Source organism: Bos indicus, chromosome 24, assembly GCF_029378745.1.
Source record: "Bos indicus isolate NIAB-ARS_2022 breed Sahiwal x Tharparkar chromosome 24, NIAB-ARS_B.indTharparkar_mat_pri_1.0, whole genome shotgun sequence".
NCBI lineage: Eukaryota > Metazoa > Chordata > Mammalia > Artiodactyla > Bovidae > Bos > Bos indicus.
In genome coordinates, this window is record NC_091783.1 from 32,565,385 (window position 1) to 32,582,020 (window position 16,636).

Consider the following 16,636-nt stretch of genomic DNA (forward strand, 5'->3'; position numbering starts at 1 on the left):
TAATATTTATTTTAAAATAATTTTAAAATAAATATCTTTAATTTAAAAATTTAGTAAGTATTTATAAACCACCTATACTGGGAAGTGGAGGCTAGTAATTACTCATACTAGAATTGAAAGTTTCATTTTATGGTAAGTTTCACCTGAGGATATCTTGAGGCCGTTAGATCAAAGTTTAGATATACAAACATGTTTCTAGAAAATGGATTATGTCGTTCTTTTTTTAGAAACATCTACACCAAACTAATAATTGTCACTGGTTCTTGGGTATAGAAATTGTTTAACTGTTGTCTTTTTATAATAAGTACATATATTTTCATTATAATGAAAAACATTTTAAAAGTTCTTACAGTGCAGATTTAAAAGACTGAGACTGACATTCCCTTTTTAAGGAAAATGCCTACTGTGTGCCTTTTCAAAATAGCTATGAAGTGGACTGTACTAAGAGAATCCCAATGTATTGGGTTGGCAAAAAAAATTATTTGGGCTTTTCTGTAAGATCTTATGATAAAACTCAAACAAACTTTTTGGCCAACCCAATAATATTTCTGCCCCAGGGAATCTAAATCTTATGTCAAGCTTCACAGTCATCTTTATAGTAAGTAGCTAATATGTGATAGACTCCTAATTCACATTTGTTTCATGAATACCTGAATGTACCATCAAAGTATTTTATTCAGAGTCTCACTTCATAGAAGATTAGCCCTGTTCTGTTCATTTCTCATACCTGGCTCACATTTCATCACTTCTGAAACATACATTTCTCACTTTTCAACAATTCTGAAATTAGAATAGGACTTCCTTATAAGTGTGATTCTTTTAAACCTTGTTTCATAGCACTTTCTCTTTTATAATGTAAGATGGTATGTCTTAGATGGACAGCATCTTGGATTGAATGAAATACAATACATTTTACGTTTTCTGACTATAGAAAATACATATGACTATTTAGGCATGTTTCCTCTAAGGTTCAACTGGAAAAAGTTTTCATGGGGCCACTCCATTCAACGATCATTCAGACCTCCAGTAACGAGATGAAATCCACAACTACTGATTTACAAATGTTAAAACTAACAAGCTACAGCATTGTAAAAACTTATGTGTTTATAACGGTTTATTTCTCAAATTTTTCAATTATGATTGAATATTGAACATGTATTTCCTGTTTTGAAACTAATGTTAATGTGTAAGTGTATATAAAAAACCATGTGCATTTCTAAGCATTTATGATATACTTCAAAGATTTTCATATTTTAATGTTTTAGATGAATCAAAAGTTTAAAAGATCTAAGATATGAAAATGACTAATCTGTATTATAAGAATTCTAAGAAACTGTAGAAGAAATACTTATAAAATGTTACTGAAGAGATTAACTATGAAATCACAATGAAATGTTATGACAAAGACAGGTAAAGAACACTATAAAAAAATTAATAATGACAAAAAGAACAAAATGTCACCAGACTAATAAAATGCAACTCATCAGTTAGGTATAACCTACATTAACTGCATAGTAAAGGAATCACTCCAAGCACTGCAATATAAAATATTGAGCACATGAGTTAAAACATCAAAGACAGAAATGTATTTGATTCATAATGATTGACACATACTAGTTCTGTGAATGTTATACGAGATACATCAGGTTTAATCTTATAGTCCTTTTGGATCTCTTAGTCTTTCTCATTCTTTCCTATTTTCTCATGGAGAAGTTTTAGCTGATGTGCAAGTTAGGACAAGGGGGCAGGAAGGAAACGGGAAAGCCATCCTTTCAACCCATTACCTATCCCTCACCCTGTCATCCTATGATTGCCAGGGACTCCAAGATAACTTCATTGAGAACCTTCAAGAGCTGCAGTGACCTCCTCTTTCCCCCATCATCCCACACTTCCTTCTTTTCTCGGATCAGAAATGTAGAGTCCGGAAGTATATATGCCCTCTGCTCTTTCATCTGAGCACTCTCACCTCCTGTTCTGCCAACTCAAACCCTAATTCAACTGCCCAGTGACCATAACAGAGTTACCCACCCCCAGGACAAAGGGCTAAAGAGCTATTTTTCCTACTGTATGCTTTAGGGAATGATCTTTAAATGTGATGAGTTTTCATCACTGTAAAATAAAAATGGAAATTCAGTTAAGACTGTAGCAACACTGAACATTTAGAAAGAAAACCAAAATTTTTGAATTTCACAATCAAAATTATCTTAAGATCTAAAAGACAAAGAAGAGGTGATGACTAAGAAAAATATAGTGCTTTTGTGGCTCTGAGTTTACAAAAATATTATTGTCAGTTTCTAATGATGCTGTTGTTATTCACCAGAATAATTTTCCACTGACTTGTAGGTTCCAGGCGTTTTTTATTTGTTTGTTTAAGTTTTCAAGTGTTACAATTTTATGGACTTTTTCAGTAGAGTGGAAATGGCAAGATGAAAGCCAGACTCATTTATGTGAGAGCAAGACTGAAATTTACATAAGCAAAATGATTATCTTTAAGAAGATGTTGACCGATTGTGTGATGATATGGACTGCTTTTTCACACGAAATAATTTCAAGAAGGCCTTCTGAAAACGCTTGTGACACAGGGGATACAAAAAAGGATTGACAAAGGAATTGAACCACTGAAGCCAAAATGTGAACTCGTACACAGGGTTTAAGAAATCTGAGAGTGTGCCATGACATGAATGAATAATTGTGAACAGAGAGTAGGGAGCCCAGCAAACAGCAAAAACACCCAAGAGAATGGCCAGTGACTTGGCTAGTTTCTTGCCTCTGCGCAGCTCAAGATGTTCCCTTTGGTGAAGAACTAGGGAATCCGAATGGGAGAGAGAGCTCGTTTTGGAAGCGGTTAAACTATTCACCTGGGTTCTTAAGGAAGAAAAGAGGCTGCTCTTCCTTCCTGATTTCTCAGAACGAAGGGATGCTGCTGATTCCTCCAGGTTGGAAAGAGATGGCCTCGAAAACAGTCCATTCCTGAATGAGCGTCCGCTGCTAATGGAAGGGGCAGAAATGAATCCAGAATGCCCCCTACTGAGATGACTGCGCTTCCATAGGCTCCAGTAAATATACATGTTGAAATAAGCCACTAGCAAGACTGGGATCAGGAATTCGAAGACTAATGTGAGGGCAAGGATATGCTTCTTTTTAAGGAATTCAGGTTTGCAATCCCCCCGCAATTCCTTCCTAACCTCTGAAACTAGTATTGGCCCATGCACTAAGAAGGCCGCCACCCAGACGGCCACCATCAGAGTCACAGTCTTCAAGGTCCCAGTATGTCGAGCTCTGTAAGACACCTAAAAGAAACCAAATAAATGATTTTTAATACAATGAGTACATGTTGATTGCACAAAGCATACTGTCAGCCCTCAGGAGTTTCCGTGATGTGCGCAGTGGAGCTGGTCACTGAATCTGGGTAACGTGATTGGGCCAGGGCAGAGGGTTTCGTTTTGGTGAACCCTGGGCCGAGATGTAGACTTTCTTAACAGTTTAAGGTTAAACGTCTGACGCTATGGAAAATGTCAAGGTTAATATCTAAAAGAAGAACACAGTTTTTCCTAGTCCACAGACACTAATCTGAACTGTTAACTGAGACCAACTGAACATGCTCACAGTGTTTTTAACCTGCCAGCTGGGTCGTGAGCAGCATTTTTAACAAATTGGGATAATCAATGTCAGAATGTATCACACATCATAAGGATGTGTATTGTTTGATGAAACTTTTGCTTTGGGAAAGCATTAATAAATATACATAAGAGAGAGAGAAATGTGCATACCGAATCACAGTGTAAAATGCATTTGTCACTGAAGTCATAGTAAAAAAAGTTTGAAAGACAGAATCTATTCTGCAGTTTATGCTGAGCCTTCAAGGTGGGGTCAAAAAGGAAAGAACTCTTACCTTCCTCTCATAAGATGATGCACAAAAAGAAAGAGAGTTAAATCGGCTGTAGGAAGAGACTACAGTGTTACTGAGCAGAACCTAACATTTCTTTCTACAAACGAATCCACCCAGCAAAAATGGTACTGAAGCAACGGTGGCCAGCCACTTGGGGAGACGTGGCTGTGGTGAGTGCCACGGTCTTTTTTAGGAGTGAAGAATATTCTAAGCCCATTTGAGCACAGGGACAGGCTTCTATAAGGAAAGATGAGATTCTGTGGGGGAGCGTTGCTCTCAGATCCCAGGACCTTTGATAGATTCTCAAATCTTGAAGAGTATCTTCTATAAGAAATCTAAGATGCCAACTACCCATATGAGGGGTAACCATGTGACCCAAGACTTTTCTAAGGGGACTTGGAGCAGACAATCTCTCCAAACCCCTTTCAGATCAGTAAGATTTCTTCCAACCACGTTCCATGTTTCTCTGCTTATACTCGAGGAAAAGGAAATGATTTACCCATGACGTGGGGACACACTTCCCTTTTCACCATCTTTCAAGTACCATTTTCTCTGAGTTTTTAAGTCTTGTCCTGAAGTATGTTCTCATTTTTATTAAAAGGGTATAACAGTGCCAAGCACTGTCTTTCTTTAATGGCTTGTATGTGCTGAGGAGGGCTCACCAACGGGCTAGAGTAAAAGGAGGTTTGTTTAAATTTTTTAAGTTACTTTTTTAAAAAAAATCAAGGAAGTGGGTTTTTTTTTCTCTTTTTGTTACCCTTTTTCCAAATTACTGGTAATTCTGAGGCTAACCTAAAATGTATATGGTGCTAACCACAAGCTCCCATGTACAGTACATCTTTTTGCCTTCTGCTTCTCATACCACTAATTAATACTTGCACTTAAGTCTAATGATTATGAAGATAGTAACAATACCCAGATGGTCATAAAACTGCATTTAGTTTTTTAATTGCTTTGTTCAGCCTTCGTAATGATATGGTACAATACGCTGAAAAGTGATCTCTTTTCTGTTATGTATAAGGTCAAATGGGTAACAGACATCCAAGGGAATTGAGATGATGATGCCAATCTCTTCCCTCGTCTCTGAGTAGCATTTTAGACAGATGACAGTTCAAAATTGCTTGAATCCGGGCCCATGCCTCCCTGAAATTCATCCGTGGCCCACTTCTCACTTTTACAGAATATGTCCATTATTCATGATGTCTCCTCTTACCCTGCTTCCTCCCCCACTTCCATAAGACATCCAAACATTCTGTCAGTCAGGTTTCTTTTGTGAGGCAGAGCAGCCCCTGGAACGTGCTGGTGTTAATAATGAGATGGGATTGCAGGGCCATTCTAAGTGCTTGTCAGGCATGGCCATTTGCACCAAGCCTTCCTTTCCCCGGTTATTGTCAGATTTCCATTTCTCAAGCCCCGCCTGTCACCCTGACCTGTTACATTGTCTTCTCGACTTTTAGCTACAGCAAGGGCTCTGTTCCCCATGATCACTTCCTATGAGCTCCTGTGGTCTTTGAAGGTTTCCTTCTGGCTTCCTACAGCTGTGTTGGAACTCAGCCAACAGAGGTGCTGGTGCTGCCTGAGCATCCCCATGAGCATTCACACACCGCTGCCTTTAGCACCTGTTACACTTGTCTCTGCCGTGTCCTAGGGACCCGGATCCAGCTGACCTGGCCCTCACCAAGTTTACAGCCCACATTGTCAAGGAATTTCTCAGGGCAAGACCAAGGAATAAACCCATCCACTTTTCTCTCTGGACATCACTCCTCAACTCTGTAATGTCTAGGCCTTTTTTCTAACTGGGAAAGCCGCCCCTTTCCTTTACACAAACCTTAGGTTCACTCAAGAGCTTGAGCCTGCAGTGAATAAATGTCCCAGTGAACACTAACTAGGAACACTCAGTTGAGATTAAAAAGAAAACCCAGAAGGAAAGGAAATGTTAAAAGTACAAATGGGGAAGATAATTAACTAGAGCACTGCTTTTCAAACATTTTGACTGTAACCTAAAGTAAGAAATGCATTTTAAACCCTAATCAAGGATACTGACAGAAGTATTCATAAAACAGTTCTTAGCTTTATTATACACAGGGTACTCTGATTTACTCTAATTTGTAAGTTCTGTTCTACTTCTTTGCATGTTTTTTCATTCTAAGAAAAAGTGACGTAACAGGCCACTGAACTGACTTCATGACTCAATAATGAGTTACTATCTGTAGTTTGAAAAATGTGAGATTACAGGCTTCTGGATTGCTAATCCGAATTGATCTGTACTCTCTCCAGAGTTTGTCCAGGACAAACTGCCGTGCACTCTGGTGCCAGTGACGTACTCAATGTCAAGTGTCTGGCTGTCCCACCACATCCCATTCTCTACTTCCTTGCCATATGGCAGCTCAGCTAGAGAACACACTTCCCGGCTTCCCGTACAATAAGGTAAGGCCATGTGACTACATTTCACCAGTGAAAGGTGAGTGTAAATGATTGTGTGACTCTGCACTACTTGGTTAAAAGAAAATCCTTTGCCCTGGACTTCTGCCTTCTGCTCTTCTTTTCTGAAACCTGAAGTGACAACAACTTGACTTTGAGCATGCCAAGGAGGTTAATGACTTAGGATGGGGGTCAGCAAACCACTGATCATGGAGCACGTGTGGCCCAGCAACTATTTGGATGATAAAGTTTTATTTAAGCAATTGCAACAGATGCCATAAGTGCCTGCTCTAGAGAGTACAGAGCCTGGGTCCCTGGGTGGGCTCCTGGAGCAGAGCCTTCTAATCTTCCTGAACTGTTCTATGAGAAAAATTAACTTCTGCCTTACAGTCTGAGTCTCAGCATTTTGGAATCTCTTTGTAATGGCATTTTATCCTATCTTTATCCAATGCACCCTCCCAATCCTGTCTGCCTCCAAGATGCACAGCTCTCCCAGGACAGAGCTGTCCCTGGCCTCTCAATGCCTCCAGCACCACACTTAGTCCCTTTGTTTATGGATCCATTTCCACATTAGACTGTTATGTTCCTCAAAAAAAAAAAAAAAGACTCTGCAGATTCAGTTCTGTATCCCAGTCCTTAATAAAATCCCTGTCACACAATCATTCCCCATACATTTAGGTCCCTGGGACTCAGGAGTGAAGGAAGTTTCCCATCAAGGTCTCAGACTCTTCAGATCACTGTCCCATTATTTCTGTGGCCTCCTCCCATCCCTCATCCTTACTAACATCAATCTTATTCTCTCCTTTGTTGCTGATAAATTTAGCTTGCTTAAGAACTGTCATGAACTAATTGATGAGACTATTCCAGATCTTGGTTAGTTCAGACTTGCTTGGCATGGGTCCTAAACTGGCACTGGTTAGTTCCACTGTTACAACCTGTGGCTTCCCTGCACACTGTTTTTTCCTTTGGTCATTCAAAATTAATTTCTTCATGACATTCAGAAGTCTGGGAGTCTTTCTACCTGCCCACCAAGTTCAATCCTGAAGAAAACATTCAGGTCTCAAGTTTTCTTAGGAGTTGAACAGATAAACCTCCTATGAGATTCATGCATATCCAACCTACTACAGACTCAGTTTACCACTTCTTACACCTTGCCTTGGATTCTGTTGGACATTTTCCCATTTTCATTGGACGCAGGGGAGTGACTTAACCAAACACACAGGAAGTGTTCACTAACAGCCAATGAGAACTTAGTGCCAACGAAAGGGTAATCAGGCTTCTCTAAGGTTGGTCAATTAAACAAACAAACAAAAATTTTTGCTTAGGGACCCAAAATTTATAAAACTCACAAATATATAATCTTCTAAGCAGGATAAATTAATGTTTTGACTTACAGCATTGGAGACTGACTGATATCGATCAAAGCTGATGAGTACGATGTTATACACAGATGCTGTACACAAAAGATAGTCAGTAGTGAGCCAAAAGACACAAATGTTATTTTCAAACTCCCAGTTGAAGAGCTTGTGAGGGATGAATAAAGGAATGGAGATCATACCTGCATGGGCGGAAAAAAATGAAGATTAACAAATATAGCACGTATCAATGAATACGAAGAGACGCAAACATGACACAATGAACTATCTGAAATGACCAAAAACTGCTTGATCATAATTTAGAAATTCATGGTATTTCATCAGCAAATTCAGGACTGATTTCCTACACGTTCTGTAAATACCATTTTAAAAATAGCTGTCACAAACATCATACCTTCAATGGCTCCTTGTTACTTTCCAAATTAAGTTCAGGTCCCAACATGTATTTCCAGCCATACACAGCACCCATCGTCTTTTGTGTTCATGATCCGACCTAGACAGGATGGGCCGCCCTTCCCCTAAACACATCTCACATTGCCACATCTTTTTGCTTTTGCCAAGAACGTTCTTCTTGCTTGAAGATCTCTCTTTTACAGAGAAGTCTATTTAACTCCTTCTCATTCTTCACTTAGTGTAAAAAAAAAATGATCTCTTTCTTATCATCTTTATTGGAACTTCCTAGGTAGAAGTGACCCTTTGCCACCTGCCCTCTCCTGGCACCTCAGTCATCTCTCCCTCTCTTGTGTACAGACACATCCTACTTTATAACATTGTCACGTGTTAAGATTGGGACCGTGTTGAAAGTCAACCTTTGTATTTTTCACAACATCTAGAGTTGACTAATGGCTCACACATGTAACTCAAATAAATTAATAGCAGCTAATAGGTATTGTACAGTTACCATATGCCAGACACTGTCCTGTGTGCATTACATATATCATCTCATCTAACTGTCATAGAAACTCTGTAAGGCAGGGACAGTGTGAGAGAAAAAACCCTCTGCTACTCCTCCACTCCTGGCTCACTCCTCTTCACCCTTGTTATTGTTCAGTCACTAAGTCATGTCTGACTCTTTGCAACCCCATAAACTGTAGTAAATCAGGCTCCTGTATCCTCCACCATCTCCCAGAGTTTGCTTAAATTCGTGTCCATTGAGTCAGTGATGCTATCTAGCTGTCTCATCCTCTGCTGCCCCCTTCCATCTTCCCCAGCATCAGGGTCTTTTCAAAGAGTTGGCTGTTCACATCAGGTGGCCAAAGTATTGGAGCTTCGGCTTCAGCATCAGCCCTTCCAGTGAATATTCAGGGTTGATTTTCTTTAGTATTGAGTGGTTTGATCTTCTTGCGGTCCCAGAGACTCTCAAAAGTCTTCCCAACACCACAATTCAAAAGCATCAGTTCTTTGGCACTCAGTTCATGATCCAACATACATGACTCACATCCATGTATGGTCTCACATCCATACATGACTATCGGAAAAAACAGAGCTTTGACAGCATGGACCTTTGATGGCAGTGATATCTCTTCACCCTATCTGACCTCAAATTCACCACACCCACACCCAGACCCACACCCACACTCTCAGATCCTTGCATAGGTATCCTAGTATGCAGCACACTTCCCTCTACGAAGCCTCCTTCTGTTTACTCAAATGAATCTTCCTCAGTGAGCCCTAACCCTGAAGTTTACACTATAACCTCTACCTCTAACATACTTCCTCCTCCCTATGTTTTTCTCAATAGCAAATGATCAACCTCTAAAATGTTGTGTAATTTTATTTATTTATTTATATCGTTTATTGTCTGTCTCACCACCCATGTTCCCAGAAAAAATACAAGCACCATGAGGGCAGGGATCTTTTTTTTTTTTTTTTTTACTGTATTTTGCCTGATATATCCCCAGCACCTAAAAGGGTGCCTGGTTCAAAATAAATTAGTATCAGATGAATGAATAGATAAAAACGGGGAAGTCTAGTTTCATTAAAAATTGCTGTCAATCCTGAATAGCCCCTTCTTTCAGAAGCCAGTTAAGAAGCTGCATCTTGTGGGAAGTGGGAGGGAGATTCAAGCGGAGGGAACATATGTATAACTATGACTGATTCATATTGATATATGGCAGAAAAGTGAAAGTGAAGTCACTCAGTCGTGTCCGACTCTTTGCTACCCCATGGACTGTAGCCTACCACACTCCTCCGTCCATGGGATTTTCCAGGCAAGAGTACTGGAGTGGGTTGCCATTTCCTTCTCCAGAGGATCTTCCTGACCCAGGGATCGAACCTGGGTCTTCAACACAATATTGTAAAGCAATTATCCTCCAATTAAAAATAAACTTAAAAAAAAAACAACTGCATCTTCCATGAGAAAATGACAGTCAAAAGGTAGAGGGGAAGCTGAAAGCCCTAGTGAATTCTTTGGGCCAACAGAGTAATGTGTGGATAACAGTGATTGTATTGAGGGTATTATGGACTGAATGTGTCACCCTCCCCCAAAATTCACATGCTGAAGCCCGATTCCCCAGAGTGATAGGGCCTATAAGGAGGTAATTAAAGTTAAATTAGGTTGTAAGGGTAGAGCCCTAATCCAACAGGCTTAGTGTCCTTAGAAGAAGAAACACCAGGAAGCTCGCTTGCTCGCTGTCTCTCAAGGCTGGATGAGGATGAAGCAAGATGGCAGCCATCTACAGGCCAGGAGGAGAGCCCTCAGCAGGCCCCAAATCAGCTGGCACCTGGTTTGTCCTAGCCTCCAGAGCTCTGAGAAAGTGAACTGCTATAAAGTCACTCAGACTGTGGTTATTCCGCTGGGGCAGCCCGAGCTGACTAACACAGAGGGTAGAGAAGAGTCAAGGTACCAGCGCACTTCACTCTTGTGCTTCGCTTTATTGCACTTCACGGATACTGCATTTATTAGGAATGGAAGGTTCATGGCAACCCTGCAGCGAGCAAAGTCTGTCAGCGGTATTTCTTCCAATAGCATTTGCTTCCTTTGCGTATCTGTGTGTCACATTTGCTACTCCTCACAATATTTTTATTTTTTTATTATTATATTTGTTGTGGTGATCTTTGACGTTACTGTTTTAATTGTTTTGGCGCTCCATGAACTTTGCCCACATAATCCAGTGAACTTCATAAATGTTGTGTGTGTTCTGACTACTTCACCAGCCTGCCATTTCCTTGTCTCCTTGGGTTTCCCTATTCCATGAGACATAACAACATTGCAATTAAGCCGATTAATAACCCTAGAATGACCTGTAAGTATTCAAGTGAAAGGAAGAGCCAATGGATGTGGCAAATTTCAGTGTTGTCTCATTTTAGGAAATTGCCACAGGCACCCCAGCTTTCAGCATCCACCACCCTGAGCAGTCAGCATCCATCAACATCATGGCAAGACCTTCCCATGAGCAAAAAGATTATGACTCTGTTAAGGCTTGGAAAATGGTTAGCATTTTTCACCATAGAATATTTTTAAATTAAGGTGTGTAAATTGTTTTTTTAGACATAATGTTATTGCACACTTAGTAGACTGCAGCTATACCTTTTACATGCACTGAGAAACCAAAAAATTCATGTGACTCCTATTTTGATTTTTGCTTTATTGCAGCAGTCTGGAACTGAACTCACAATACTTCTGAGTTATATTTGTACTAAAGATACACTTTGCCATCCTGAAAATGTGGTTCAGACTCTGTCATCAACAACAACCTTTTGCCCTTGAAGATCCTGTCTGGGTCATCCATCATGTGCTTATGTAGGCCATACATACCCACACAAATGTAGATATGAAAAAGGTACCCATAGATGGAAGCATTGGTCATGTGATAACAATTTTATAGGTATCACTATAGATATAAATATTTTTCTGGAGTAATATATAGGTGAGATATGTTAATGCACCTGATACTGGAATTTTTCCTCAATAAATCTTTCCTTTTCAACTAAATTCAGCCTAGGAAGCTGCTCAGGTAGCACAAATTTTAAGAAATTGCTTCTACAGGAGGCCAGTTCAAAAACCTGTGACAAGAGGCCATTCAGCCAGAAAGCCCACCGTACGGAGCACGCGACGCTCTGACCTGCACTGGCATCGCCGCGTGGATGTGAGCTCTGGGTCTCGTGACCCTAAATGTTAAGAACTTCCATCTTACAGCTACAGAAAGTCTCTTACAAGGCCCATCTTGGCCCATCACCCCCACCACCGTGAGGTCTTATAGGCTCAGAGCTAAAAAGACACACTTCGAGCATGGCAAAGGAGAAAGAAGAGCATTGACACAAAGCTCAAATCTAGTTACGAAATGCTCTCGAAGACTCTGCCAAGCCCTGCGCTGTCATGGTAAATATTGCATTACATCAGTGGACCTCTGCATGAAGCTGGCAGGTGGCAGGGAAAATGTGAAGGATGAGACTGGCTGATTAAATGAGATTCTGGCCCGTGTCCAACTGCTCTCATCAGGAGCAAAGCCATTTCTTTTCCCATCCACCTGACGATAGAGGAGGACCACCAGGACTGCTGAATCATCACATCTGCAGGGACATTTCTCAAAGAGGAACCACAGATTGTGATGCTCAAGACCACGATGGTGGGCCTGCCATGATGCTGACCCTGGGCCTTATACAGAGGCATTCTGTTCTTGTCTAGAACCATCTTCATTCAAAAGCTTCAGGCCTCAGTCTCTCTCCCTTGGATATATTTTTACCCCATCCCTTCTGACCATGAGGTATACAAGTCTTTACTTCCTTTGGAATAGTCAAAATACATCATCCATTTTAAATGTTGAGTATCATCTAAAAGTTGTACAGCTTTGTGAAGAAGGAGGGGGATACATATATTCATAATAGAATATTCTCTGTTCACATAAATGTACTCGTGTATTTATCTGTGTGGGCTTCCCTGGTGGCTCAGAGGGTAAAGCATCTGCCTACAACGCAGGAGACCTGGGTTCGATCCCTGGGTCAGAAAGATCCCCTGGATAACGAAATGGCAACCCACTCCAGTACTCTTGCCTGGAAAATCCCATGGAGGGAGAAGCCTGGTAGGCTACAGTCCATGGGGTCACAAAGGGTCGGACGCAACTGAGTGACTTCACTTTTACTTTATCTGTTTATGTGAGCATAAAGGGCTTCCCTGGTGGCTCGGCAGCAGGAGACTTGGGTTCGATCCCTGGGTCAGGAAGAAACCCTGGAGAAGAAAATGGAAACCTACTCCAGTATTCTTGCCTGGAAAAATCCCATGGAACAGAGGAGTCTAGCAGGCTACAGTCCACGGGGTCACAAAGGGTCAGACATGACTGAGTAACTGAGCACACACACCCATACTGCTGCTGCTGCTAAGTCACTTCAGTCATGTCCGACTGTGTGTGACCCTATAGGCAGAAGCCCACCAGGCTCCCCCGTCCCTGGGATTCTCCAGGCAAGAACACTGGAGTGGGTTGCCATTTCTTTCTCCAATGCATAAAAGTGAAAAGTGAAAGGGAAGTCAATCAGTCGCGTCCGACTCTTAGCTACCCCATAGACTGCAGCCTACCAGGCTCCTCCGTCCATGGGATTTGCCAGGCAAGAGTACTGGAGTGGGGTGCCACTGCCTTCTCCGACACAACCATGCACATGTGAGCAAAGAGAGTGATGTGGAAGGATCTATATCAAGTTGTTAGTGTTGGTTACCTGGAGGGGCAGAACTGAGGAGAAAAACAAGACTGCTGCATGTTTTTAATGCTTCTATATTAGTTCTCCACTTTTTTCTGTGATCCTGTCATTTTTATACCTGGATTCCTGTCAATCTTTCCAACTAGAGGTTTCCTCCAAAACTTTTATCATTGCAATATCAGAAGCATAAACTGCTTTCCCAAATGCTCCCTATTTCTCTGAGGAATGTCATACTTCTCTTGTCCCCAGAACTCAATCTATAACACATCTTTCTCCTGCCTGACAACCCCACCCCCATTGCATCTCTGCCTCCTGAACTTATTTCCACTCTTACCCTCGTCGGCAAAGTAATGTCTCAGCTTTTTATTTAAAGCAGAAACATCACCTTGCCAACAAATTTCCATCTAGTCAAGGCTACGGTTTTTCCTGCAGTCATGTATGGATGTGAGAGTTGGACTATAAAGACAACTGAGCGCCGAAGAATTGATGCTTTTGAACTGCGGTGTTGGAGAAAGCTCTTGTAAGTCCCTTAGACTGCAAGGAGATCAAACCAATCAATCCTAAAGGAAATCAACCCTGAATATTCATTGGAAGGACTGATGCTGAAACTCCAATACTTTGGCCACCTGATGGCAAGAACTAACTCCTGGGAGAAGACCCTGATGCTGGGAAAGACTGAAGGCAGGAGGAGAAGGGGACAACAGTGGATGAGATGGTTGGATGGTATCACTGACTCAATGTACATGTGTTTGAGCAAGCTCCAGAAGTTGGTGATGGACAGAAAAGCCTGGCATGCTGCACTCCATGGGGTTGCAAAGAGTTGGACATGACTAAGTGACTGAACTGACCCTTGCTCAGAGCCTCACTGCTGATTTCTGCCAAGGTCACTGCAGGATTCTCAGAAACCAAGCCACCCCCTGCTCCGGCTTCACCCACCTCCTACATCTCTTCTGATGCCTCTAATGTGAAGCTTCAACCCAGTCACTCAGTTAAATGTCACATTGCCTTCTGAATAAGCTCCAATCCAGACTCACACTAGTATTCAAAGGCCTTCATTGTATAGATTCCAACTATTTCATCTTCACCCTTTGCTGTTCTCATATAGCCCATTTGCACACAAGCCAGCCTGGAGCTCCCACTTAGGAAGGTATACGCAATGATTTTCTATCAGCATATCGCTGTTGATTCTTAGAATTCTCTGCCCTCCCCATCTCTGCCTATGGAAATTATTCCCATCCCCTTAAGTTCATTTTGGAGGCCACTACCCCCTAACAAAATGTGTTCCCCCACCCGCCGCCCTGCCTCTGAGTGCCTATAACACTTGGTAGCTCTTTGTGGGTTCTCACATCACTGTGTCCTGTTAGTCATTTCTGAACTTCTCTTAGCTACTGTACTATTTTGAAGGCTTAAAAAAGAAACAGACTAACCTAGTCCTGTCTATCTCTCATCATCATCTAATTGCACTTGGTACTTAACAGTACTTATACATGGTAGGTACTCTACTAACATTTGTGAACTTGGTTTGAGTTGACATTTGTCTACAGAGAAATCCAGAGTGAAAAGACTAACACAAGTTGAGCAATCACTACGTTCCAGGCACTAAACTTAATTGTTCTATTAGTTTTGCTTCATTTTAACATAACTGTAAGTGTTTATGTAGCTATACACAATAACAAATTAACTAGGAGGTCCTATAAAACAATATCAGCAGTAGACACTTCTGCATATTTACTTATTATTACAAGGATATGCGCTTCCCTGGTGGCTCAGCTTGTTAAGAATTCACCTGCAATGTGGGAGGCCTGGGTTTAATCCCTGGGTTGGAAAGATCCCCTGGAGAAGGGAAAGGCTACCCACTCCAGTAATCTGGCCTGGAGAATTCCATGGACTGTACAGTCCATGGGGGTCACAAAAAGTTGGACACAACTGAGTGACTTTCACTATACACTCACTATTACAAGGATTGTGGAAAATGATCATCAGGCAGTAAGAAATTATGAAGTGTACATTTTCAAAGAAAGATTACTTTGATTTCTATGATCTTACAGTTATTTAGCACTATGATACCATATCATACACAAAGTAGGTTAGTGTTGGGTGTACTTTATAACATGCTATGATGTATCATATCATAAAATAATATCAACTATACTATTTGACCTGAACATCCTATTTTCTGATTGTGCCAATTACCAGTACATGCATCATTTCCTATAACTTCAACACTGTGATATTAAAGAAACTATGCTTACTGAAAAAGGAATACTTATAAACCTAAACATGCAAGGAAAATAGCTCCAGAAACAAAAATAACTCTTAGATTAAAGCAATTCTGGACTTACTTTTATTCCATAAAAAGAAACTGTTTTTAGAGGAAAATTCCCCTATAAACCTTATTTACATATATATATATATATATATATATATATCATTCCCATATAGTGCCATACAGCCTCCCCTGAATTTAAATCCTTAAACTTTTTATTTCTAATAGTACCCAATTTTATACAGTCCTTTGAAATAATAAAAGCTTGTTTTATGTTTTTAGAAATAAATTATAATAGAGAAAGATTATCTTAAATGTAACTTACCAACAAAGAAGTCTGAAATGGCCAAGTTAAGGAAAAAGTAATTACTTCGATGTCTAAGATTTTTGTCCACCACAAAAGCTAAAATGACCACAGCATTTCCTAGCATTATAGCAAAAGCTAGTAAGCTCATTAAAAATGCTAAAGCAATGTTTGAAAAAGAATATATGTCTTTACTAGCTGGCATCACAGCAGAAGAATTTGTGTCATTAGTAAATGGCATCACATGAGAAGAATTTATGCCATGAGTATACATGACATCAAACTTAATACAGCAAACTAAGCCAGCAAGACAATTCCGACAAGTGTCTTTCCAGTCGAATACCTAAAATATATAGTCTCCTACACATAACAACATTTTTTAAAAGTCTAATGCTGATCTCATAGTACTTCCTGATTCTTGATAAAAGCAAACTTGTGGTAACAGTTTCCTCTTAACTGATACTGAAGAAGTGTTTCCAAAGACAGTGAAAGGTTTTATCTTAAACATTTTGATGTAACTCATCTATTTCCCACTAATAGAGCAATATTATATAAAATATAGTTGATGCACTCTATAGGTAAGGAATTGGGCTCAAATGAGAAGATATAAATCCAGTTAAATGTCTCCTTCTGACCAAGATACAATATCAGGGGCTGAATTCACCATCGCAGCTGAAACAGTGAAAAAAAAATGGACAAATATATGAAACCATAGTTTTTGAGGCACAGGACATCAGGCAATGAAGAAT

At 40.4% G+C, this 16,636-nt stretch overlaps 1 protein-coding gene across 1 annotated transcript; it reads right to left on the reverse strand.

The window, feature by feature from the left end:
• Positions 1-1,287: 1,287 nt before the first annotated feature.
• On the reverse strand, positions 1,288-16,242 carry HRH4 (histamine receptor H4). The gene is made up of 3 exons (XM_019986458.2): positions 15,909-16,242; positions 7,705-7,868; positions 1,288-3,290 (listed from the first exon to the last, which is right to left on the reverse strand). The coding sequence occupies exons 1-3, from the start codon at positions 16,159-16,161 to the stop codon at positions 2,490-2,492; spliced, it is 1,218 nt and encodes a 405-aa protein (XP_019842017.2). The 5' UTR covers positions 16,162-16,242; the 3' UTR covers positions 1,288-2,489.
• Positions 16,243-16,636: the final 394 nt, after the last annotated feature.

Excerpts from the sequence above, each read along its gene's own strand:
- HRH4 (XM_019986458.2), bottom strand. The coding sequence starts at position 16,161 with ATGTATACTCATGGCATAAATTCTTCTCATGTGATGCCATTTACTAAT. Across the intron at positions 7,869-15,908 it reads CATTTCAGACTTCTTTGTTG|GTATGATCTCCATTCCTTTA; the intron begins GTAAGTTACATT and ends CCGCCCATGCAG. Across the intron at positions 3,291-7,704 it reads ATCAGTCAGTCTCCAATGCT|GTGTCTTACAGAGCTCGACA; the intron begins GTAAGTCAAAAC and ends GGTTTCTTTTAG.